This window comes from Pinus tabuliformis, chromosome 4_2 (genome assembly GCF_031772625.1).
Source record: "Pinus tabuliformis cultivar Carrire ecotype Pingquan chromosome 4_2, CPIR1, whole genome shotgun sequence".
Lineage (NCBI taxonomy): Eukaryota > Viridiplantae > Streptophyta > Pinopsida > Pinales > Pinaceae > Pinus > Pinus tabuliformis.
Genome location: NC_142304.1, coordinates 1,089,501,617 through 1,089,527,173, shown reverse-complemented (window position 1 = coordinate 1,089,527,173; position 25,557 = coordinate 1,089,501,617). Strand labels below are relative to the sequence as shown.

Below are 25,557 nucleotides of genomic sequence, written 5' to 3'. Positions count from 1 at the left end.
AGAATTTTCTTAGCAGCTATACCTACAGTTTGAGAGAAATCTCCTGACTGAAACCCCAGAAAATCCTTCCGGTAGCTCCTCAGCACAAAACTGCTCTACAACCCTAGCGTCTGCCCAATCTGGACTACGTTACCCCCTCTCTATCTCACGCTGGCCCTACGTCAACTTTTCTTGGCCTGCATCAGCCTCAGGAGGCCCTGCGTCAGCTTTCTGGGCCTCTGCGTCAGACACGCTAGCCTCTCTAGTGCTCTGCGCAGCACTTGGCTGCCTCTGTGTGGCCCTGTGTGAGCCCTTGCTAGCTCTGGGTCACTCTCCTTGGTTGTTGCGTCGCTCTCCCGGCACAATCTCTGCCTTTTCTATTTCTCTATACTCAATGCCCCGCAGCTGCTCTCCCGATCACTGATTCTATCTCTCTTAGCAAACCCCGCTCTAGAGAATAGAATGACTGATTACTCTAGTGTGCTCTCCAAGTGACCCTCAAGCCTCCTCTTATACTTTTCCTGTTGACATCTCAATGGCCGAGATTAAGTCTCTAATCAACAGCTAAGATTAGATCTGGCTTGATCCATGTCTTTTGGACCACTCTAACACAGATTCATATTAATACACATTAATATTTTATTTTCCCTAAGTTTAGACTTACGGACTCCATTAAAAATATTAATTATTTTAATATCTCCTAATTTGTTTAGAATCTGCCCAAACCCTTTCTGGGTATTGGAGATCTCATGTGCCCCAACCTCTCCACCAAATTTCATGGCTAAAGCACATCCGATGCTACCCCAAATCAACAAAAGACTTGTTCAAGGCATGAATTAAGAGCAGTTGTCTCTATATTAGAGGATTGAAGGAAATGTTGTCTGTTTGTGTTGAATTTTCTAAGTCTATCCGTTAGAAATTTAATCTATATTTTGTTGGTTTGTTTCTTCTACTTGTTTAAATTTGAGACAGTTATTTAAAACATTTAAATACCGAAATAAACACAATACAGTCACAACATCTACAGATCCACGACTAAAAAAAACAAGCACACAAGTGACACTGTTATTTTTGGACAAATGTCCCTGAAAAAACCCAATTCGGGAAAACCGGTGTAGCTATTCTGAGGGTTATATTATTATGCAATATTTCTGAGTACAACAGGGTGCCTAACCGGCTCACCCGACTGAGAAAAATACATAGCTACAATACCTCTATATTTGGAAACAGGTATTCAGAAAACCTATCCCATGAAACCCTCTCTGGGACAACTGAAGCTCAATGCTTGCCACTGCGTCAACCTCCTGCTAACCTACGTCAGCTTCAGTACCCTCTGCATTAGCCCTTTGAGGCACTATGCAGCCTCTAGGACCCTCTATGTCACTCCAGCAGCCTCTGCATGGATGACACAGTCCCTCTGGCCTCTACACTGTCTCTGTTGGGCTCTGCGTAGCCTAGACTAGCTGTTGCTCTCGCTCTCTCTGCTTCTGCGTTGGTCTCTCAGTACAACCTCTGCCTCTCTGCCTCATACTCACTGCCCCTCGCTGTTGATCATTGATTCAACTTTGCTTAGCAACCCTGCTCTAGCAAAATGAATGACTGGTCAATCTGGTGTATTCTCCAACTGACCCTCAAACCTCCTCTTCTTATACTTTTCTCTTTGGTCCTTCAACGACCGAGATTAAATCTTTAATCAATGGCTAAAGATTAGATTTGGCTTGATCCATGACTTTTGGAACTTTCTAACCCAATTTTATATTAATACCCATTAATATTTTATTTTTCCCAAGTTTAGAATTAGGAACTCCATTAAAAATATTATTATTCCCAATAAGTTATTTATTATTCCGAGTAAGTTATTTATGAAATCCCTTTAGTAAATATTAAAATAAGTTCTACTACAAATATCACATCATTATACAGAAGCAAATATATGCACAAGAATCAATCACATCAACGCAGTTATCTTTAGACAATTGTCCTCGGAAAAATCCAATGCGGGAAAACCAGTGCAACAGAGGAGGGTTTTATTAATCTTCAACAAAAATCACTTCTACAAAAAAATTTACATAGACACTGGGAGAAAACACCTGAGACGTTTCTCCAAGACTTTCTGACACCCTGGAGAGCTTCCTTTCTCTACTGCGTCAGCCCTACGTGTTGGAATTTCTAAGTCTAACCCATTAGAAATTCTTCCTGTACTATCTGGTTTATTTCTCCTACTTGTTTAATTACTTAACAAGTTATTTACCATGTTAATACTGAAAATAAACACAACTACAATATCAACATCTACAAATCATCAACTAAAAGAAAACAACCACACAAGTAACACCATTATTTTTGGACCAATGTCCCCGGAAAAACTCAATGCGGGAACACTGGTGCAGCTATTCAGAGAGTTAGATTATTATGCAGTTTATCTTAGTACAACTGGGTGCCTAAACCTACACACCCGACAGAGAAAAATAAACGGCAACAATACCCTATATCCGAAAACAGGTATTCAGAAAACCTGTCCCACAAAACCCTCTCCGGCATAACTGAAGCTAAGCGCTAGCCCTTCTGGCCATTGTGTCAACGTCCTGTTGACCTGCATCAGCCCCAAGACCCTCTATGTCAGCCTTCCAAGGCACTACACAGCCTCTGGGAGCCTCTGCGTCACTCCCTCTACCCTCTGCGTGGATGACGCAGTCTCTTTGGGCTTTGCACTGCCTCTGCTAGGCTCTGCATAGCCTGGACTGATTGTTGCTCTCGCTCTCTCTGCTTCTGTGCTGGTCTCCCAGTATTGTCCTTGCCTCTTTGCCTCATACTCACTGCCCCTCGCTGTTGATCACTGATTCAACTTTGCTTAGCAACCCCGCTCTAGCAAAATGAATGACTGATCACTCTGGTGTATTCTCCAACTAACCCTCAAGCCTCTTCTTATCCTTTTCCCATTGGTCTTTCAACAATCGAGATTAAATCTCTAATCATCGGCAAAGATTAGATTTGGCTTGATCCATGACTTTTGGAACATTCAAACCTAATTTTATATTAATACCCATTAATATTTTATTTTTCCCAAGTTTAGACTTAGGAACTCCATTAAAAATATTAATTATTTATAATATCTCCCAAACCGGGTACAATCTGTCCAAACCATTTCTGAGTCTTGGAGGTCTCATGTGGTTTAACCTCTCCACCAATTTTCATGGCTAGAGCACATTGATAACAACGATATATATAGAGGGTGTATATCGTATAGTTACATTGATAGCAACTATATATCATATAGTTAATGATATATATATAGTTATCGCTATATAATTAGTTTAATTATTAAAAATATACATATAAAAAATAATAATATTATTATTATTTAGTAAAAAAATAAAAAATAAAATAAGTCTATATCAAAAGGCAAAAAACAAAAATATAGATTAAAAAAAAAATTACGAAAGCGAAAGAAGCGAAAAAAAAATAATAATTTAATTCAAGATGAGAGAGGCATTATTATAAAACCCTAAAAGTAAAGCAAATTGGAGTCAACTAGTGAAGAGAAAAAAATAGAGAATAATTCGAAAATGATGAAGGAAGGAAAATTTTCCTATAAAAGTATTCCAATTGCAGACCGTAGATTAATTACATTAAAAGGGAATACCCAATGGAAAAAGATTAATATCACTATCAACACAAATCACGAGGAAAATTACATCAATGTTAATCTGGCAAATCAACTATTAATTCCAGAGTCGAACATAGGAGAAAGAATAGATATTTTTTCGCAAAAAAGAATATGAAATGAATGACTTACAAGAAATAATTGACCACTATGAATGCACCTCTCAATTCTGTTTCATAACTGTTGATTTTTGGTAGCATCGAATGTGCTCTAGCCATGAAATTTGAAGGAGAGGCTAAGGCACATGAGATCTCCAAGACCCATAAATCGTTTTGAGAAATTCCACCCGAATGAGGAATTATTAAAATAATTAATACTTTTAATGGGTTCCTAAGTCTAAACTTAGGAAAATAAAAATATTAATGGGTATTAATAAAGATAAGGGTGAGAAGCTTCTAAGAGACGAGGATCAAATCTGTTTTAATCTTAGTGGTTGATTAGACACTTAATCTCGGCCATTGAGTCATCAACAGAAAAAGTATAAGAGAAGACTTGAGGATCATTTGGAGACACAATGGCAGATACTCAGTATCTCAAGGAAATTCGATTCTCAAGGAAGAAGAGATTGATTTCAGAGGGAGTTGCAGGGTGGAGGAAGAGGAGGGCTTCAACAACAAGTAGTGACCAAGGAGGAGGTGACGCAGCGACAGTGGAAGTCAGGGCAGAAAGAGAGACGCAGTCCAGAGGAGAGACACAGAGCCTATGCAAGCTGATGCAGAGGGACACAGAGCCACGCTGGGTCAATTAGTGTGACACGGGGGTGACACAGAAGTGGGAGCAGGGTCTCGAAAGTGTCAGATGGTCTGAGAGGGAAAGTCTCGGGTGTTTTCTTTCAGTTTTTTTATAAAATCATTCTTTGTAAAAGCAATTGCTACTGAAGATTAATAAAGCCCTCATCTGCTGCACCAGTTTTCCCACATTGGGTTTTTCCGGGGACAATTGTCCAAAAATAATTGTGTTGATGTGATTGATTCTTGTGCATGTATTTTTCTCTAGGTAGTTGTGTGATAACTGCAGTGGAATTTATTTTAATATTTGCTGAAGGAATTTCATAAATAACTTATTGTGAATAATAAGTAGGTGAAATAAATCAGTTGTTGCAGTGATAGAATTTCAATTTAGAAATTTTCACAGTAACTATGTTTAACCCACAAATTGTCATTATTTTGGGTCAGACTTGGTTTAAAGAATTGGGCACGTTCATGTTTAACTTAGAAAAAAATCTTTTGATGTTTTCTTACAAGAGGACAATGACCATCTTCCAGGATTTGACAATGAAGTCAAAACCGATAAAGCCTTCATCATAATACTTTAAGGATATTTCAAAATTAATGTTTCAAGGTAATAAAAAACTATACCAAAGAAGCAGAAAGAGCTTGAAGAAGTCATCTCTAGTAAAGACAGAAATTTTGTGCCTCAAAGATCGCAGTGAAAAACTACTTGAACATGTCAAGAAAGCTAAGGCCACCAAGAAATAACTCAAGTGGCACTTATTAGAACAAGAAGAGGAAAATTTATGTTTAAAAAACCTTAATCAAACATTATTAGAACAAATCAAAAGTTTAAAAGATGATGAGGTTACTAAGAATAAAATCGACAATCCAGAAAGAGAAGAGGTTTTACGTCCAAGGAATCATAACCAAAACCTGCTTACACAAATAAAGAAGCTTAAACGTGACAAGAAGTCACTAAATGACTAGTTAAAACAAATTGAAGAAGTAGTATCGATGTCTCCAGTCGTTTCAGTCCAAGTTGAAGAAAACGGAATGAACACTGATCCAATGAATATCACAACTCAAGAAGAAGACACGTCAGTTAAAGAAAAAACACACTCAGATATTGAGATGAAGGAAATTCCAAGTAAAGATTTTGTAACAAACTCGACAAAAACAGAACCTGAAGTAAATCAGAATCTAGCCACACACATGATAAGGGAAACCAAAAGAACTCTTTATCTACATCCAAATCACAAGAACAGACATCTCAATCAATCTACGAATCCATGTCACTTAGAACATAAGAAACAAACATATGTTCCAAAGAATACTAAAGTGCGCACAACTCAGTCCAGTGATAACAGTTCATCACAAGTTTCCAATGATCAAAAGATTTCACAAAAGATTAATTTAGGATGGTCAGATCCTTCCTCTGTATGACAATTTTATATATCACTCCAAGGATCATATCAACTTATATCGACAAAAATGACTGTCCCGAGACGAGAAGGCATTCGTAGTAGAAAAAGAAATCAAACCCTTTCATCAACAAACTTTGACGACACAGCGTTTTGAAGGGAAAGACAATGTTATGAATATAATTTATGTAAAAATAATAAAAATAGATAATAAATAATAATCATAATAATATGTAATTAAAATAGTAATTAAGTTAAACAAAGAGGCATGTCTCTACAGACTTGCCTGTTCGTGAAAGGGTACTTACCTGGGTATATATACAAGACCCTCATTCCCAATTGTATCATCATTTTATTCATATATTTTAATATAAATTTTTTTATCCTAAATGGAGATCTACATATTCCAAATTTTCTGGAGTATTTAACTTGAAGAACAAACTTTTTTCATTTCACAATCTTTAAAGCAGTGTGTTCAAAATGTGTCAATAGAACATTATGGCACTATGTTTTTTTCTCCTCAAAAATGTATCTCTAGAGTAGTAATTTCAAGAAATAAAGATAACAACATTTTAGGGCTGAAAGAACAATTCCCTCACCAAGCATCATCAACAAAAGTTAGGAGAATCATGCAGTACATTAGAAAATCACAATGGAAAATATATTAAAATAGCAAAGTTCCACATTAACAGCTGACCAAACAACCTTTAGAGAATTTCCGTGACATTGCATACTAAAATGACAAAAGGGTGTTTTTTCCAGTGTGTGCAGGCCTATGAAAATGAAAGATCCAAGCAATATTATAAACTTCTAAACTTGCAAACCATCGTTAATAGAGATAAGTTGTCAGTGTTTAAGGTTAGTGGCACATTGTAGTATGACAGTAAACAAGGCATCTAGCAGGTGTAGAAAGCTTTCAAGAAAAACAATTCTACCTGAAGAAGACTTGAAAATGTTGAAATGCAGAGAAATGATGAATAAATATACAAGAAAGGTCGAGATCAAATATAACATTTCATAGGAATAACTATGCATATACAGCGTTTTTATCTCGAACAATCTCTTCAAAGCATTCTCTAACAGTTCTAGGTAGAGTAAAATAAGTCAAACCAAGGAATAAGACAACATTGGTTATACCCTTTGAGATTGCTGTTTATAATTTCTATAGAATCAAGGAACAAATATCTAACAAGGAACCTTCTCTATTAGTGAGTAATTTGACTAAAAAGTATTTATGGAAATTCAAAAACTTCCAGCTATAGCATACCAGGAACATTGGTGTTATTAATCTCCACCATTCTCCATTCAAAATCAACTCATTTATCTTTGCTCCACAAAGTAGAGGCAAGGAAATAATCGCAGCATCTGAACTTTTCACTGGAGTCGCAAGCTCGAAGAGGAAAACTGCAATGTTTATTGCAGCCAAAGTATTTCTGCACAGAACAAAGTCATGAAAATATGTAGAATAAGAACTCTTATGTCTACCTTAGCATTGTTTAACATGTCTTTTATGATTTTATCCATTCATTCTTTCATAGTTCAGATTTTCAGACTGGTTTATTTGGAGCATCCCATCCATGTTTACTGTATCTCAATGTTTCAGACTTAATATAGCAAAGTAAATCATCAGGATAGTTATGTCCACATGGAAAGACATCATTGATCCACCTAAAAGTACAAATTTCATTTGGATGGGAGAGAGAGAGCCATCCTGGAAATAAAAGGTCACCGAAGGACTTTACAATCCAACTAAACTTCTAAAGTATTGAGGGGTGTTCTCCTCAAGATGGCCGAGAATAGGCTTCCAAGATTCACTTAAAGTTAATTTCGACCCATCGTCTCTATTTAGATTATTTGTGTTTTTCAATATCCTTACCTTCTCTTATCTGTCATTTAATACAGGGATCAAATTTTGCAACGAACTTTGCATTCTCAATGCAGATATGATGTTTTGAAGCATGAGAATCCTCAGCAATAGTGGACTTTTATAGATTTATACAAGAAGTTGGTAGAATGCTCTTTCAATCTTGTTTGAACTGAGCGACAAGTTTCACCTATGTGTACCTACGGGAGGAGAATGACACTGAATAAATACCTCTTTGTTGTTTGGGATTTATTGTAATTTTGGCATGGCCAAGCATATTCTTTAAGGTGTTTGAGGGCTCAAAAGCAATCCTTGTACTCTTTTTATTCAAGATCCTTGCTATTTTGTCAGTGGTCACACCAACGTATCCTAAAGTGTTGGATGGTGTTGTCATTCATGTCAACCCATGTAGTTGACTGGGTTTGACATTGACCAAAAACACCAGTCATTGATGTCAAATGGTTAATGAACGCTTCTTAGTAATTGTCGGATTACATCAAGATGGCAGTTATACTATTGGATGGTTGAAAACCCAAGTCCTAGGGTTTATGTTCCCTGAACTGAGGATGTACCCCGATATTGTCAAAGGTTTTTGGTAGGTCAAAAAATTGAGTTTGGGTCGGAGATTTATGTCATTAGATTCTCCTCAAAAAGATGTTTTTGTTGATGTGTGGTATGCCCCGAGAGGCCTCCTGGTTTGAGAGATATTCACAATTGAAGTTAGTGACCCAGTTTTTGGGCTAAAACCCCAAGGGGTAGTGACATGACACCTCCTACGGTTGTCAACATATGACATTGTTTATCATTGTAATCTCACCCCATATAAGTTACATAACTTCAAAAACCAAAGACAATAAATCAATCATTGACTTAATGCACTCATGTGTCACCTACCAAACACACCAAAGAGGGTTAGTGTACAATTACTTAGAGTTTAATAAACAAGTTATAAACAATTACTAAATTAAATTAAATTTATTAAACCTCTAACTTAAGGTTTGAAAAGAACAATTATATTAAAAAATGACATCAAACTACCTTCACTCACAAGGAGTGTCCCTTCCTTGATTTACATGTCTGATCTAATAATTTTAATGGCAGCATCATTTTTTTAATAACTAAAGCCCTGTAACGTCTACCTTAAAACCCCTTCCTAAGTTCTCCAACGGTCACTTAGAAGCCCCTCCTAAACTAAAGACAAATCTATAAAAGGGAGACCTATTCACTCTCAAGACATATCATATCTCAACGATTTATCTTGGTGTCTAGCTCTGAAATAACTTCGACCTACCTGTGGTTGGGACGTCTAAGGCAGAAAAGGAATTCGGACTTCCTGAAGTACATGGACAGATTTTAAGGCAGCGAAGTCAGTCCTCTTCTACTTGGTTTATTTAGGTAAGTTCTTTTGCTTGTTGATCTCCTATTTCATGTTTGGTTGGGCAACTTTCTTTGTGTATATAGACCCTGCAGTCAGGGCATACTTTTCAGAACAGCGAAATATCTGAGTTAGTTAGGATTCCTTTGTTTCCTTTTACTTTGGTGATTCGTTGACTTTGTTTATTGGGTTTCAGTTGAGAAGAATAACTTCAGGACTTCGGTCCTCATACAACAGCAAGAAGGAATCCATTTCATAACCTTGAATAAACTAATTCAGGATTCGGACCTGTGTAGTAGGACATCTTTCTAAGCACATTACACAGACCTATTGAGGACAGCAATGCATGGCATGATCATTAGCTCCATGACCTTGATTCTCTGTTGAAACATCACTTATCAGATCATGTACGAAGTATTGTGATTTAGGAATTTCAGTCCTCAAGCAGACCTAAAACTAGGGCACAATATAGTGTCATTTTGTCTCTAAGAATTCAGACATCGTTGTCATCAAATGTTTTGTCATCCTTGTATAGATCATCATTGAGGTACTTTATTAATGCAGTCATTTGAGGGTTCAGGCAGAAGTCTTATTATTTTATCATATTAGCCACAGTAGTATTTTATTCACTGACATAAAGAGTAATCTACAACAAAATACTCTTGGTACCATCTTTTAATAATTATTGAAGCAAACTATGTGGAAGGAAGGGTACTTGCTAGGGTTCTGATCAGCACTCACTACAGTTGGATCAAGTGTAGCGACATACCCTTAAACAGTCGTTGTAGCCTTCAATAGTCAATAGAGCTTCTTGACACTTAAGAGCTTGTTAGGATTCACACTATCTATATCTAGTGATACAGTGTTAACAAGTGATGTGATTATATGTAATGGGACAGCAAGTAACACATTGACATTGATACAATATATTGACTTTGACTTAACACAATTACATGACTTCGACATCAGGTACCTTGATTATGATGTGAAGTATTGATTGACTTATTGAGCGTTCTATGATGAGACACTTGACTTGATGATCTATGCCATGAGGCTGTATAATATATTATAGCAGTACTAACAAATCTTTGGTGAATTGATACACATTTAGTGACTTGATACATTGAATAGTGAAATGAAAATGATTGTGACAATGACAATAACATCATATGAGTTGATTGACTTGACACACATTGACACATCAATATATTAACTTGACTCATAGATCTGATATGTATAGACACTTGGCATAATGAAGTTGACCTTTGACTTTGACTTGATATCAATAGAACTATAATGAATGTAATTTGACATATTGACATACAACCTTGACATACTTGATATAGATTTGTATTATGTATCTTATAGTGATGACCTAGAGGGTGTACCATCATAATGACATGACTTTACATGGTAGCAGGTCTTTAAGGAAAATCTCATTTTGTTATACAACCTATTGGAGAAGGATGGATAACAAGGCTTGACCAATCAAATGTTGGAATTTCTAAGTCTAACTATTAGAAACCCTTCATGTACTTCTCTGATTTATTTCTACCTACTTGTTCTGATTAATTAACAAGTTATTTAACATGTAAATATTGAAAATAAATACAAGTACATGCTCAATGCATTACAGACCATTAACTGAATGAAACAAAACAAGCACAAAGTGACGTTGTTTTTGGACCAATGTCCCTGGAAAAACCCAATGCGGGACAACCGGTGCAGCTATCTGAAGGTTTATATTATTAAGCAGTTTCAGAATACAATCTGGGTGCCAAAACCAACTCACCCAACAGAGAATAATCTCGGCAGTAGTACCTCTCCTTCCGAGACAGATATTCCAGTTGAAACGTCGGATAAACACTCTGGCAGCTCCACAACTCTAATATGCCCCACGAAACCCCAGCGTCAACCTCTAGGGATTGCGTCAACTCTCTCTGGCCAGCGTTAGCCCAGCGTCACTCTTCGTTGGCCTGTGTCAACCTCTAGGGACTGCGTCAGCTCTCTCTGGCCCAGCGTTAGCCCAACGTCACTCTGGCTTGGCTTTCGTCAACCTCTGGAGGGACTTCATCAGTCCTCTGGCCCTCTGCGTCACTCACGCTGGCCCTCTGAGGCACTGTGCAGCTCCTGGCTACCTTTGCGTGAACCCTAGCTAGCTCTGTGTGAACCCTTGGCTGGTTTTGTGTCCCTCTCTTTGGCTGGTTTTGCATTCAACACAACAGCAAACTCATTTCGATTTTTTTTATTTTTAGTGTGTGAGGGTTATGGTTCTTTTATGTATTCGATTTCACTTTATTTGTATATATTCATTGTTTAGTTTAAGTTTCATTTTCATTTAGTTTAGGTTTGTATATAAATTAAAATTTTAGGATTAGAATCTATTTTAATTATTCAATTTTTGAAATTCGATTTTAATTTTTTGATTTCTTTTTTAGATTCGAATTGTTGTTTTGACTTCTATTTTTTAAATTTTTTTTATTTGATTTTGATTTTCTTATTTCTCATTTTTTATGGTTTTGATTTTATTATCTACAATCCTAAAATATTAAAAAAAAAAAAAACATTTGAAAATCCTAAAAAAATTAAAATTCTCAAAATATACAAAAAAAATAAATAAACAATAAAAAATCCTAAAAGTCATAAAAATCTAAAACATTTAAATTCATTTAAACATTAAAAAATTCATTAAAATCACAAAAAATTAAAAAAAAAAATCTAAAAGATTTGAAAAACATTAAAAAATCCTAAAAAATTTAAATTTTGTGCCTAAGAAGTTAAAATAAATTAAAGGGATTTGCGCTTAAACATTAAAATTCTTTAATGTGGCCTACGGCCCATTAAAAAATTTGATTTATTAACCCGTTGACTTGTTTTACTTCTTTACATTTTGCCTAAGGAATGACTGAAGTGCTAACATAAAATTCCTTGGTGTTTCTGATGTTAAATGCTAAATCTTAAATTTTCATCATTCTGCTATGTTCAAAGTGCGATAAATGTTTTAAATCAAATTATTGCTAGAGAATGTCAATTGAATCTAAATCTGGGCAGTTAATGAAAATCATTTTAGAGCTAAAATCTTTTGCATGTTATAGTGTTGGGCATTTATATTGATGATTCATGATTGTCATTATTCGTCACATATTGGAAAATTGTTTTAGATAACTTGTCTTCTTACTTAATCTACGGTTAATTGAGCATAAAGGCACTGGTCTATAATTGTTCCTATCTTGTGGTCGTGTCTTGGTTACATTAGCGTTTAATCTATTCATCTAAATTAATCGAGATTCGTTTACTTTCGTCAAGTTGTCCATCATTAAAATCTCCTAGAGTCTATTTTTCACAGGCTATCCTCATCCATTTGCCTAGGGACTACCCCCCTTGACTTGCCTAGGAGAGAGTCTAAACAGAGTGAGTAAGGATTGAGAGTGATAGCCCTTACTCTGAGCGTTGTCGCAGTGCCTAGACACTTTGTGCGACGACATTTTTTGGCGTCGTTCCCAGGCATAGAGTTTTTATGTCCTTAGTTTCCTCGACATCGTTTTAATCATATCATCTTTTTTCGCCATTCATTAGCCTGTCAAGCGGCACAACATTTACTGGCATCATTTGATCTTTTCATCGCCCTATCTTTCATCATCTCATTAATTGTTTCATCTGCACTGTTAGCACCTGGACATTTCAGTTCGTTTCTTGTTTGGGTGACGACTCCACTTATTCATTCATTATTTCTCAAACAAGAAGCCCTCCCTTATATCCAGTTGTTTTTTGCCTTTTAGATCCTAGACTTAGATTCATGTTCAAGTAGCGAATCCATTTATTTCATTTCTTACAAGAATTTCTACTAGATCTCTTGATTTTCTTGAGCAAGGGTCTCTCTCTATCATCCATTTGGTCCCTCATTATTCCTTCAAGCAAATCATCATGGATGATTCGTTTACCCCATGTCATTTTACTGATTTTCTCCATGATATTCCGGAAGTGGCCATTCATAAATTGTCTTTGTTCTCGGGTGGTGATTCAGTCGCTGTTAGAAAGCATCTATGCAGGTTTACTCATACAATACTCAGATATTGTAGTTCTCCCCAGTATGATCATGAAGATGTCAAAATGCGTCTATTTGTCTTTTCTTTAGAGGGTGATGCTTTGAATTGGTTTAATAATTGTCTTGAAGATTCTTTCGCTTCTCTACAAGACATCATCAATGCTTTTACAGATAGATATGGTTATTATTGTCGCACAAAATGTCTAGGCAGTGCAACAATGATTTAGATCAGGGGTTGTCACCATGATCCCCAATCTCTCCGTTTAAGTTGTCTCCCTACAGCAGGCTAAGGGGGGTAGACCCTATGGAAAAGTGGAATGAAGAAGAACTAATTGGGAACCAACCAGTTCGGGAGACACAGTGAAGCGATCAAGTACTTGATTAAGATTTAGCAGGACTTATAGGATTTGATTAGATTTTAAACAATTGATACCAGTGCTTTATGGAGTCAACGATCTTGCTAGTGAAATTAAGATCAAGTAATCGATTAGCAACTGCTGCTTAGATGAATGACTATTTTATATGAAATGCAGATCTTAAAACTAATGTGAGCTGCAAGAATCTTGGTTAACTTTAGTTAAATGCCTATTTAGATGTGAACCCTTCAATCCTTTCTGTGTTGAGCCTGGTTTCGTAGTAATTGGCAGAGAGAAGATTAGAAGAAGCACACTAAGGTGTGATTAACGATACCTCTCCTGAAATTCTAACATACTCGGTGGCTCCGGCGTTGCAGAGAACTGTGGCTCTGACGACTGCAAGGTCACCGTTTTAAGTACAATTAAAACAAGTTTCTCAAAAAAAGACGGATGAAGATCTATCTGTCTATCAGCCAAATTTATGCTTGGAAGTAAATTTCAATGTTGCATTAATCGTTATCAGGATAATATCGGCGCGAGGAAAAAATCGGAAAAAAAATTGTAATTATCGAGAAATAATCGGGAAAAAATCGTTTGGTACAAAAATATTCATTTTTTTCATTTTTTTAAAATCTAAACCATATACAACATAAAATAAATACATTGACACATAAATGTGATAAAAGAACTAATATATAAGATGTTTAATATCATTTCTAGTGCTAAAATCACACATAACATTGAATCATGTCTTGAATAGTAAGTCTTGACTCCTGAGTCCCAACTCAGCCTCAAAATATCAACAAAAAATATAATAATGTATCTCATCATGTCATAATGTCATATACAATAAAATGAAGAAAATAACTAAAGTTTAATGCTATTGATTTCCTCTGCTCCTCTTGCGAGAAAATGCCATAGCTTTCCCTTTCCCTCTAGATGTAGATGCTGGTGCTGGTGGAGTTGGCAGTGGAGTCTGTTGTGCTCTAGAAGTTGAAGAACTAAAGTAGGAGCTATAGGAGGTAGACCACGTCCTCTACTGGTGGCAGGGGTAGCTCAGACAGGTGGTGTCACCTAGAAACATTACAATCTCCCAATCCTGAAATCCTAAAAAACTGATAAGTCTGCTGGATTTCGAATGAAATCTAAAATTCTACTTTCTCCATATGAAATCCAATGAGGCCGGAACCACTCTCAAACATCCTGAGTCATTTCATTGTAATGTTAAAAATTTAAGCAAAAGGATAAAAATGAAGATTAAGGAGATTGTCACTTTTACTTTAAGAATTTAACATTACCATGAATAGCATATCAATACCAGGGCCTAGACTTGATCATTAACCTGCCCCACTCAAAAAATATTTGTTTCTTTCAAAAAAAAAAATTGCATTTCGAACATTTAGCATCCCTTATAAAACCGCGTTGCCCCGACCCTCAGCGATAAATTGGAAAAAATCGCAATTTTTTCAAAAAAAAAATCACGATTTTTTCAAATTATCGCGATTTTCTCGAAATTATCGGGTATAAAAAAATCTACGATTATTACTCGCGATAATATCGGCTTTGGGAAAAAATCGCGATAAAATGATAATATCGCGATTTTCACAACACTGGTAAATTTTATCTATGCAAAGTTAACTTATATGCAAATGCACCGGAAGATGAGATGAAGTTAGACTCGAGAATGGGAAAACACTTATGCCGCAAAAGCCCTCAATTACCCAAATGAAATGCTCGCATTTTTTTAGATGAAGACTTAGAAAATAAACTCTTGAAGATACTATAGTTAAAACACCAGCTTATTTCAAATCTTCTTGATACAATTTAGCTCAAAGAGAACAAAAACAACTTTGCAATTCGATATCAATGTCAATAAATGCTCAAAAAAATTACTTAGTTTATGAAACAAAGGATATGCATTTTATCACAATTCCATGACAGAGTACTTAATTTTCAGAAATTAATTTTTAAGACAGCAGTAAGAAAAACTTTATGACAGCAGCAATATGACAATGAAAACAGTAAACTATCAATGATATCTTTATGCCAAAAATTTACCGAAATTTTTCCAAACTTGCCCACATGAATTATCAAAAATTTTCAGCCTATTGTGATGTGATTTCCGGAATTATATAAGATCTGATATACTTATTACAACCAGCAATTAAAACATGAAATAAACCTAACGATGAATGCCCAACTCAAAAAATTAATTCCTTAATGTATTAGACAACTTAGGAACTGATTTTAGGCTAACTCACATGAAATTTTTCCACTGTTATATTTCAAACTTCAGAAACATAATTATTCAGAGATAACAGTGACCCAAAATGTAGATCTAGGCCAAATTCTTGATACATATCAAACATAAATGACTTATTAATGTATTTAGCAATTTTTTAGTTATTTTCAAACTACTTAGATGTGTTTTTCACCACTATTAGAAAGGTATATGACTGCTGTAGCATACAGTGAAGAAAAAGATGGTTTAGAGATCAAACCCTTAGGCCCTAGGCCTTGAAGATCACTTGCCCAAGTTGCCCAAAAAAATTTCAATATCTGAAACACAAATTTTTACCAAATTTTCTGCAAAATCCCACCAATGATTAGCTTCAGAAAATCAAAAATTCAAATTAGAAATGGAGCAAGGGAATCTAGGGCCAATGAGAGCTAGCACTAGGCCCAATAGAACTAGTGTTGGGCTAGGAGAAGGCAAATTGGGCTTAGGAGCCCTAAAACTTGAAACCCTTGTTCTGAAAAAAATATTTTGCTTCGGATCTTCAGATTTATTGCAAAATCTTTAATGGCTGGCCTTGTAAAAAGATTTGGGATAAGATATTGCCCTCCAGGGCCTAGATCTGTCTCAAAACCCCCAGATCTGCTTGAAAAATCTCAGATCTGAAGATTTACTTGGTTGATTTCTCAAATCTATTCTTGCAAACAATCTTTGAGCCCAGATCTTGCCCTCCAGGGTCTAGATCTAGCTCAGATCTGAAGATTTACTTGGCTGATTTCTCAGATCTATTCTTGCAAACAATCTTTGAGCCCAGATCTCGCTCTCCAGGGCTAGATTTAGCTCAGATCTGAAGATTTACTTGGTCGATTTCTTAAATCTATTCCTGCAAACAATCTGAGCCCAGATCTTGCCCTCTAGGGTCTAGATCTAGCTCAGATATGAAGATTTACTTGGCTGATTTCTCAGATCTATTTCTGCACAAATGAAAAGAGAAAACCTCAATACCCAATATGTACAAAAATAAAGAAAATCCCAAAAACCCAAGTGTTAAAGTTCAAAATTATGTTACAAAATTTCAAATCTACACAAGTAAACAACCGATCCATACAAATAATTTACAAATCTATACAAATAATTTACAGATCTATCAGATAGGAAGAGTATGAGTCCAACTCTGCTCCCAGATTGATAATCTAAGGCTCTCAATAGCCAGATCTATCAAAATTTCCACAAAATATTTAAGAGATTTTCAAATTTTAGAGAGGTACTAGCCCAAAAACACCCTGCAAAAAAAAGATTATCGTTAGATAAATCCTGAGGCTTATATGAAGTAGGCTCTTCAAAAAATGTGTTGAGAGTTGGTTGGTCCAACCAAGAACTATCCCCAAACGCTCAATGAGAACCTGAGAGATCTTCTACAAACACTAGATCAACCATCAAATCACATAGAGAAATAGAACAACAATAAAATTCTGAAGAAATAAAGATACTTGCTACTTCAATCAAAATTAAAAATCTTACCATAGATCCAACAAACTAAATAAGATACCTGTATTCAGATTATTCTAAGAGAGTTATTGATTGATAGTTTTCACATAATATTAAGCAGAAATTAAAACAATGTTACCATAAATTTATGAAAAGGAACACTACAGCACGTTGAAACCCCAAAGACTTTTGCATTAATTCAAAAAGGTATACAAGAGAGCTTGAGAGCTTAGTACACGATCCAGAGATCGAATGATCTCAACTGACAACTAACCTCCTATTTAAAGATAAATCTTCCAATGGCTAGTTCGAGTGATCCTTGTCAAAGTAATCTCAACCGTTGATGAAGATCAAAATTTCTTTTAATCTCATCAGTTGAAATTTTAATTATTGAGGAAATTTCGAATTTTTCAATTAAATGCATTTTAATTAATTCAAAAATTAAAATTTTGAATTAATTTCCTCAAAATTTTGACTTTGACTTAACCCCAGAGACCAAAGGCTTAAAATTTAGCAAAATAATCAATTAACCTAATCCCTGGACCTCCTAAAATTTAATTTTTAAAGGACCCACAAATTTTGCCTGTGAAAAATTTAAATTTACCTAGGACCTATAATTAATTAAATTTCTGGCTTAGAATTTTAATTAATTTTGACCAGAAAATTTAATTAATTAACCTATGAGGAGATAAATTATTTTTTCAACCCTCAAACACTTTACATCATCATTTTCATATCTTTTACATCACAAGGGGGAAAACCCATCTGAAATAGACCCTCACAAAATACCCATATCTGCGACACAAATATAATCCAGCAGACTAAGCAATTTGTAATAAAATAACCTAACCAAATAGTTAGGATTATTCTCAAATCACTTTTACATAGATTCGATCTATAACACTAGGACTCCCCTAAGATCCCAGTGACAAAATCCACTCCGGCTTTGAGGTAAGGCTGAAGCAAAACCCTGTCGACCATCTGAGAATGAATCAGTGAGACAAAAAACCTCCCGGAATGTAGATCGTCACCAGAAAAGTAGGTTTACTTAGGTGATTACATACACGACACGAATCTGCTGAGATTATTTACATTAAACACATGCAGAATGGGTTTACATTATAACATGATCCTCAGGCTGACGATGATAGCTGGATGATAGGAACACATCGATCAGGCGCTATCCCTTTTGCGAAAAAAGGGGGTGTACTGCTATGGGTCGTTGACACGTAGTGGTCAACAGTTATCAAGGTAGCTCGCCTTGTGCCCCTAAAATTATGCACCAGAATGAAAGTGATCTTGTGAAGGATCCAACTGTCAATGAAAGATTTCAAGACAATTCTCCATATCAGAATGTGCCATCCACTTGTATCGTTGCAAGTCAAATCGATGACAGTGAAAAACGGGGATAAGTTATCAAATCAGTGTCAACAATGAAAGGGAAAATAATAAGCAAATTATAGAAGAACTAAAGCAGTTGGTTAAAGACATGCAGTTCATTCAAATGCAGTTGGGAAAAAATATGGAGCTTAATCAAGAAAATTTTGTAATTGATTACGTCAAGGATACGAGAACTTTATAAACTCCACTGGAAAAACATGATGAGGAGATGGAAATCATGAAAATTAAACAATCTGATCACGTAAACACAGTAGTAGAAGAGTGTGCTCAGGATATGGAGGATATGAGGGCCGACATACAGAAGGAAATGGAAACCATGAAAGCTAATCATGGCAGAGAAATTAATTCTATGCAAAGCAATTTATTAACTATGGATGAAGAAATGACCATCATGAGATTCGATTATAATAATCAATTAGCTACCATGCAATCAAATCATAAGAAAGAGATAAACCATATGCAAAATTGTTTCATGGGCATGAAAGAAAAGAATGAAAAAGTAATAAAAGATGTGGAAGCTGGTCAGGTATGTCTTCAGAGTAAGTTATTGACCATGGAGGAAAACCATTGCAAGGAAGTCAGTGCTATGAAGGTTGAACACTCTATCCAGATGGATGCCATAACAATACAGGTACAGAAACTTCAACATCAGTCAGAGGATGAAAGAAACAAGGAGACGTCAACAGATCAGAAGCCTCCTTATCTGTTGCAGCAAGCTCCATCTTATTACGAGGAGGTCATTTGTTCCATTGAAAAGTGGTTAATTGAAGGTGACTCGGATAAAATTGAAATTGATAAAGATCAAGTCGACGCTCACATGGTTAATCCACCAATCATAGAAGATCGAGTTATAACTCATGACACTTGTGAGACTAATCCATCATTCTTGACAGAGCAGATGCAAAATGAAGAGAGACATGTCATGCATATCTTACATACTTCATCTGAGAGTTTTGAAGCAGAATGTTCCACATCATCAGTGATATAGCCTGCCACAAAGAAAAAGCGCAAGAGAAAGAGAATGAGAAAGCGATTTGATGCATCAGATGGTTGCGAGCAGTTTGATTTTCGGATAGGAAAAGGTCCTACCGTATGCAGGATTGGACATGGCACATTCGAGAAACAGCCGACAGATTTGCCTGAAAGCAGGCAAATGCTCAGTATGCACTATATTGAACACATTTGATGCCATGGGGCATCTTTGTATTGTATTTCTAACCTTATACCCTGTTATTTCAGTATTTCATTTTGTAGTTAAATTTGTGTTTTTCAAATTATTAGATTAGTTAATAAATGAAAAGCCTATATCTTTCCTGTGCTTAACGTTACATGATGATTTTTGGATGGACACTACTTATGTTGTGTGTTGCGTGGATGAAGATTTTGGATTCTCACATTCCCCCAGTGCAGCAACGTGTCCCCAAGTAGAGCCAGATGTTGACCACTACGTGTCAACGACCCATAGCAATACACCCCCTTTTTTTCGCAAAAGGGATAGTGCCTGATTGATGTGTTCATGCCGTCTAGCTATCATCATCAGCTTGATCATCATCTTATAATGTAAACCCAATCTGCATGTCTATAATGTAAATAATCTCAGCAGATCCATGCTGTGTATGTAATTACCTAGGTAAACCTACTTTTCTGGTGACGATCTACATTCCGGGATGTTTTTTGTCTCACTGATCCATTCTCAGATGGTCAGAAAAGTTTTCCTTCAGCGTTACCCCAAAGCCGAAATGGATTTTCCCATTGGGACCTTAGGGAAGTCCTAGTGTTCTAGATCAAGTCTATGTAAAAGTGATTTGGGAATAATGCTAACTATTTGGTTAGGTTATTTTATTACAAATTGCTTGATCTGCTAGATTATATTTTGTGTCGCAGAAATGGGTAGTCTATGAGGGTCTTTTGCAAATGGGTTTTCCCACTTGAGATGTAAAAAATGTAAAAATTATGATGTAAAGTGTCTTGAGGGTTAGAAAAATAATTTATCCCCTCATAGGTTAATTAATTAAATTTTTTGGCCAAAATTAATTAAAATCCTAAGCCAGAAATTTGATTAATTCTAGGTCCTAGGTAAATTCAAATTCTCCAAAGACAAAATCCGTTGGTCCTTGAAAAATTAAAGTTTAAGAGGTCCAAGGACTAAGGTAAATTAATTATTTTGCTAAATTTTAAGCCTTTGGTCCCTGAGATTAAGTCAAAGTCGAAATTTTGGGGAAATTAATTCAAAAATTTAATTTTTGAATTAATTAAAATGCATTTAATTGAAAATTTTGAATTTCCTCAATAATTTAAAATTTCGACGAATGAGATTAAAAGAAATTTTAATCCTCATCAACGGTCGAGATTGCTTTGACGAGGATCACTCCGAACTAACCGTTGGAAGATTGATCTTTAAATAGGAGGTCATTTATCAGTCAGTTCATCCGATCTCTAGATCGTGTGCTAAGTGAAAAGCTCTCTTGTAATCTTTTTATGAGCAATAAAGAAAGACTTTGGGGTTAAATCTCTGTTGGTGTTACTCTTCGTGGAAATACTGTAAGATGTGTCATTTTCATGCATAGATTTCTTTTTAGCCATTCATGATAGCTTTCTGAAGAGCAATTTGAGTACAGGTATCTTGCTCAGTTGCTAGGTTTTGAATGATAATTTAAATTTTGAATATAATAGCAGGTATCCCTATTTATCCTAATTTTATTATCGTTTTCTCGCTCTATGTTGATGGTTAAATTGAGGCTTTTGCAGGAAATCCTTGATTATTATATCATCGGGCGTTCGGGGTTCTCGGTTGAACTAGCCAACTCCTGATCCGTGTTTTCTGAAGAGCCCAGCTTGATTTGATCTCGGGCTTATCAAAAGATTTTTATTTGGTGATGCATGAAGGGTTTTGGGCGAAGCACCTCCGTTTAAATTTAAAATTTCAAAAATTTTATGTGCTAAATTGACAAATTGGCTTTTAAGAGCCTTAGATTATCAAAGCTGGGAGCGGAGTTGGACTCACACTCGCCAGATTTAGTAGATCTGTTGTTCCTGTGCATAGATCTATAAAAAAAAAATCCAACCTGGGTTTTCTAGGTTTTAGTTTTTTGGGGTTATTGTATATATCATTTGAGTGTTTTCCTGTTTTTTGCAGCTACAGATCTGAGGAAGAAAACTGTGCAGAGTCCAGATCTAGGCCCTGGAGGGTAAGATCTGGATCTTTGGGGTTCATCAGCATCATTTTTGCAGGGATCATATCCAGATTTTGTAGTCCTAGGGTTTAAAATTATTTATTTTTAGATCTGGAAATTTTGTGAGGGTTTCATTAAGAAATCTGAAGCAGAAGGATTTAAAATTTTAATTAAGATTTCTAAAAAAAAAATTAAGGGTTTCTAGGCTACCAGTTTGTTGGATGTTTCCTTTGATTTGCGGCCTGATTTGTGGAGTTCACTGTGCATTTCAATTTTTTTAGAGGGATCACAGTCATTTTGCTGCCGCTGCAAATCTGCAAACCTTGTTTTTTTACTGCCTGGGTTTTCAACAGAAAATTTTAGATTCGTTTTCCGCCTTGGGTTTACTCTTACTATTTTTTTTTAGGGTCTCGAGGAGATTTCGAAATTGTTTACTTATCGTTGTTGGCATTGCCTTACCCTTCCATGCGTTTCACCTGTTGCATGTAACCTGCTCTACCTTCCCATGGATTTCATCACCTTTGCCCTCTGCGTATTCACCTCCAAAACCTCTCCATCGCTGCCCACCTACACCTCCATACTCCACGCCTTTCTCTGTTGTCCATCTATGCTGCCAGTCTGCTGCATGCATACCTCTTTGCAGCGTATCCAAACCGCACATCAAACCTCCTCCACGCAGTCTCTAAACCTACGTGCTAACCCTCCAGCTCTTCATCTCTTGCATCCGCCGCCTTATTTCCCCCTCCACGCAGCCATTTCCTCACCATTTCCCTACAGCTTCCTCATTTGCTCTCCACACTGCCCATCCGCACTTCACATCCGCTACCCTTTTTGCTACCCACGTGGGTTTGTCCCTCATCATTCCCGCAGCCTCCATCTCCTTGCCGCAACTCCATCCACCTACAAAGCAAATGCGTCCAATCCCCTCTTCCCTTCGAGCTCTCCTTCCGCCATTCGGACCTGCATCAACACAACAACAAACTCATTTCGATTTTTTATTTTTATTTTTAATGTGCGAGGGTTAGGGTTCTTTTATGTATTCGATTTCATTTTATTTGTATATATTCATCGTTTAGTTTAAGTTTCATTTTCATTTAGTTAGGTTTGTATATAAATTAAAATTTTAGGATTAGAATCTATTTTAATTATTCATTTTTTGAAATTCGATTTTAATTTTTTGATGTTTTTTAGATTCGAATTGTTGTTTTGACTTCTATTTAAAAAAAAAAAAAAAAAAAATTATTTGATTTTGATTTTCTTATTTCTTATTTTTTACGGTTTTGATTTTATTATCTAAAATCCTAAAAATCTATAAAAAAAAAAACATTTGAAAATCCTAAGAAAATTAAAATTCTCAAAATATACAAAAATAAAAATAAAAAAATCCTTAAAGTTAAAAAAAACTAAAACATTTAAATTCATTTAAACATTAAAAAATTCATTAAAATCACAAAAAATTAAAAATTTCTAAAAACTTGAAAAAAAAATCTAAAAGATTTGAAAAACATGAAAAAATCCTAAAAATTTTAAATTTTGTGCCTAAGAAGTTAAAATAAATTAAAGGGATTTGCGCTTAAACATAAAATTATTTAATGTGGCCTATGGCCCATTAAAAAATTCGATTTATTAACCCGTTGACTTGTTTTACTTCTTTACATTTTGCCTAAGGAATGACTGAAGTGCTAACATAAAATTCCTTGGTGTTTCTGATGTTAAATGCTAAATCTTAAATTTTCATAATTCTACTATGATCAAAGTGCGATAAACATTTTAAATTAGATTTATTGTTGTAGACTGTCAATTGAATTTAAATTTGGGCAGTTAATGAAAATCATTTTAGAGCTGGAATCTTTTGTATGTTACAGTGTTGGGCGTTTATATTGATGATTCATGATTGTCATTATTCGTCGCATATTGGAAAATTGTTTTAGATAACTTGTCTTCTTACTTAATCTACGGTTAATTGAGCATAAAGGCACTGGTCTATAATTGTCCCTATCTTGTGGTCGTGTCTTGGTTATATTGGCGTTTAATCTATTCATCTGAATTAATCGAGATTCTTTTGCTTTCGTCAAGTTGTCCATCATTAAAATCTCCTAGTCTGTTGTTGACAAGCTATCCTCATCCATTTGCCTAGGGACTACCCGTCTTGACTTGCCTAGGAGAGAGTCTAAACAGAGTGAGTAAGGATCGAGAGTGGCAACCCTTACTCTGAGTGTTGTCGCAGTGCCTAGACACTTTGTGCGACTACAGATCTCATTAAAATATTAATTATTTTAACATCACTCCATCCAGGTGGAATTTCCCCAAACGATTTCTGGGTCTTGGAGATTTCATGTGCCTTAGCCTCTCCACCAATTTTCATGGCTAGAGCACATCTGATGCTACCAAAAATTGACACTCCCTCTTAGCAAGGAATGTGATCTAGTAATGCTTCACCACAGGAACATCATACTGATCCTCCGCATCGGTACCTGTGCTGATGCTTGGTTTGTTGCCTCACATCCCTTGCACTGCTGCTTCCTGTACTGTTTCCCATGACACTGCCACCACCACTGCTACATCTGTACTCTCTCAACATGCTGCCCATGCTGCCCCTAGCACTGCCACTACTAATTGCTGCACTACAACTCCGCTACCGAGAAGTAGGTAACTGACTCCCCCCAAATACTGACATCCTAGTCAGTTTGGAAGCCTCGTTATGCTGAAGCTACCTCTGTTGCTATCATGTGCTCCCTCTGTTGCCACTGCGCTGCTGCAAACACCTTTGTGCCTCTCGCACTACTGCAACGTCTGCTGTGCTGCTATAGACTTCTGCATTCTAGACTTGCCTTGTCGCTCCACCACACTTTGCTCCACCCCATACCTGTCATCATGCTACTGTCATTAAGGGCTCCCATAGCCGAGATGTGATCCAAGAGTTTGGGCACCTCAAGGATCCTGCCCCTAACATCGTAGTCCTCCTAACTACAACTCGATGTCTTCCCACCTCTTCTCTAGAGGCGCATAAGCACTCATGGCACAATCGTCATCAGTCTCAACATCCTTCTCCGCCTTAGCTGGAGCTGCCTTTGAATCGGAAGCTTCTCCCTTGCCTTTCTTCCTGGGGAACTAAGATGCATAATGTCCCAGTGCCCCACAGTTGAAGCACTTGACCTTGGAGATGTCCTTTTTCTTCCTCTTCCTTTGTTGTCCCGTAGATGCTAGAGTTGCATCCTCCTCTTTCTTGACTCGTACTCCCTTACCACTACTCCCTGCCTTGGTCATCCTCTTGATCTCTTCCTGTCAAAGAGCTGCCCACATCTCCTCCCAACTGGGGAGAGTCGCTCTGCCCAAAATGCTTTGGACAAATGTCTCTTAGTCATCGGACACTCCATCTAGAGCAGTCTTGACCATAAACTCTAGATCCAGTGTAGACCCCACGGAAGTAAGTTGGTCCCGAATTTCTTGCAACCTAAAGAGGAAGGGATCTATCTCCTCTCCCTTCTTCATCTAATATGACCTCAGTTAATTCTCCAATAGCATCTTCCGCTGCACAGAAGAGCCCAGGTATAAGGTGGTCAGGGTGTCCCACATCTCCTTTATTGTGTTCTTCTCAGTGATATGTGCTAAGACATGATCTTTGACCCCTTCTAGGATCATGCACTTCGCTCTTCCCTGGGCCTCCTCTTATTTCTCATTCTCAGCTGAGTCAACTGGGATAGCTACTACTTTCAAGGCATAGTCCTTGATGCGATGTCTATCCAAGACTGCGAAGATCCTGGCCTTCCAGATGACAAAATTGGAAGCCCCGTCCAACTTGTCCTGATCCCTTAGTCCGTTCACTGCCATCTCAGCTCCTC

At 36.3% G+C, this 25,557-nt stretch overlaps 1 protein-coding gene across 5 annotated transcripts in view; it reads right to left on the bottom strand.

Moving 5' to 3' along the window:
• Window positions 1-25,557, bottom strand: part of LOC149173433 (Rhomboid-related intramembrane serine protease family protein) — a 200,259-nt gene that overhangs the window by 65,502 nt on the left and 109,200 nt on the right. For all 5 annotated transcript variants that reach the window (XM_089424599.1, XM_089424600.1, XM_089424598.1 and 2 more), the window contains one exon: window positions 7,045-7,210. In XM_089424599.1, the coding sequence (XP_089280725.1) occupies window positions 7,045-7,210 (166 nt within the window). The remainder of the gene's footprint in view (window positions 1-7,044; window positions 7,211-25,557) is intronic.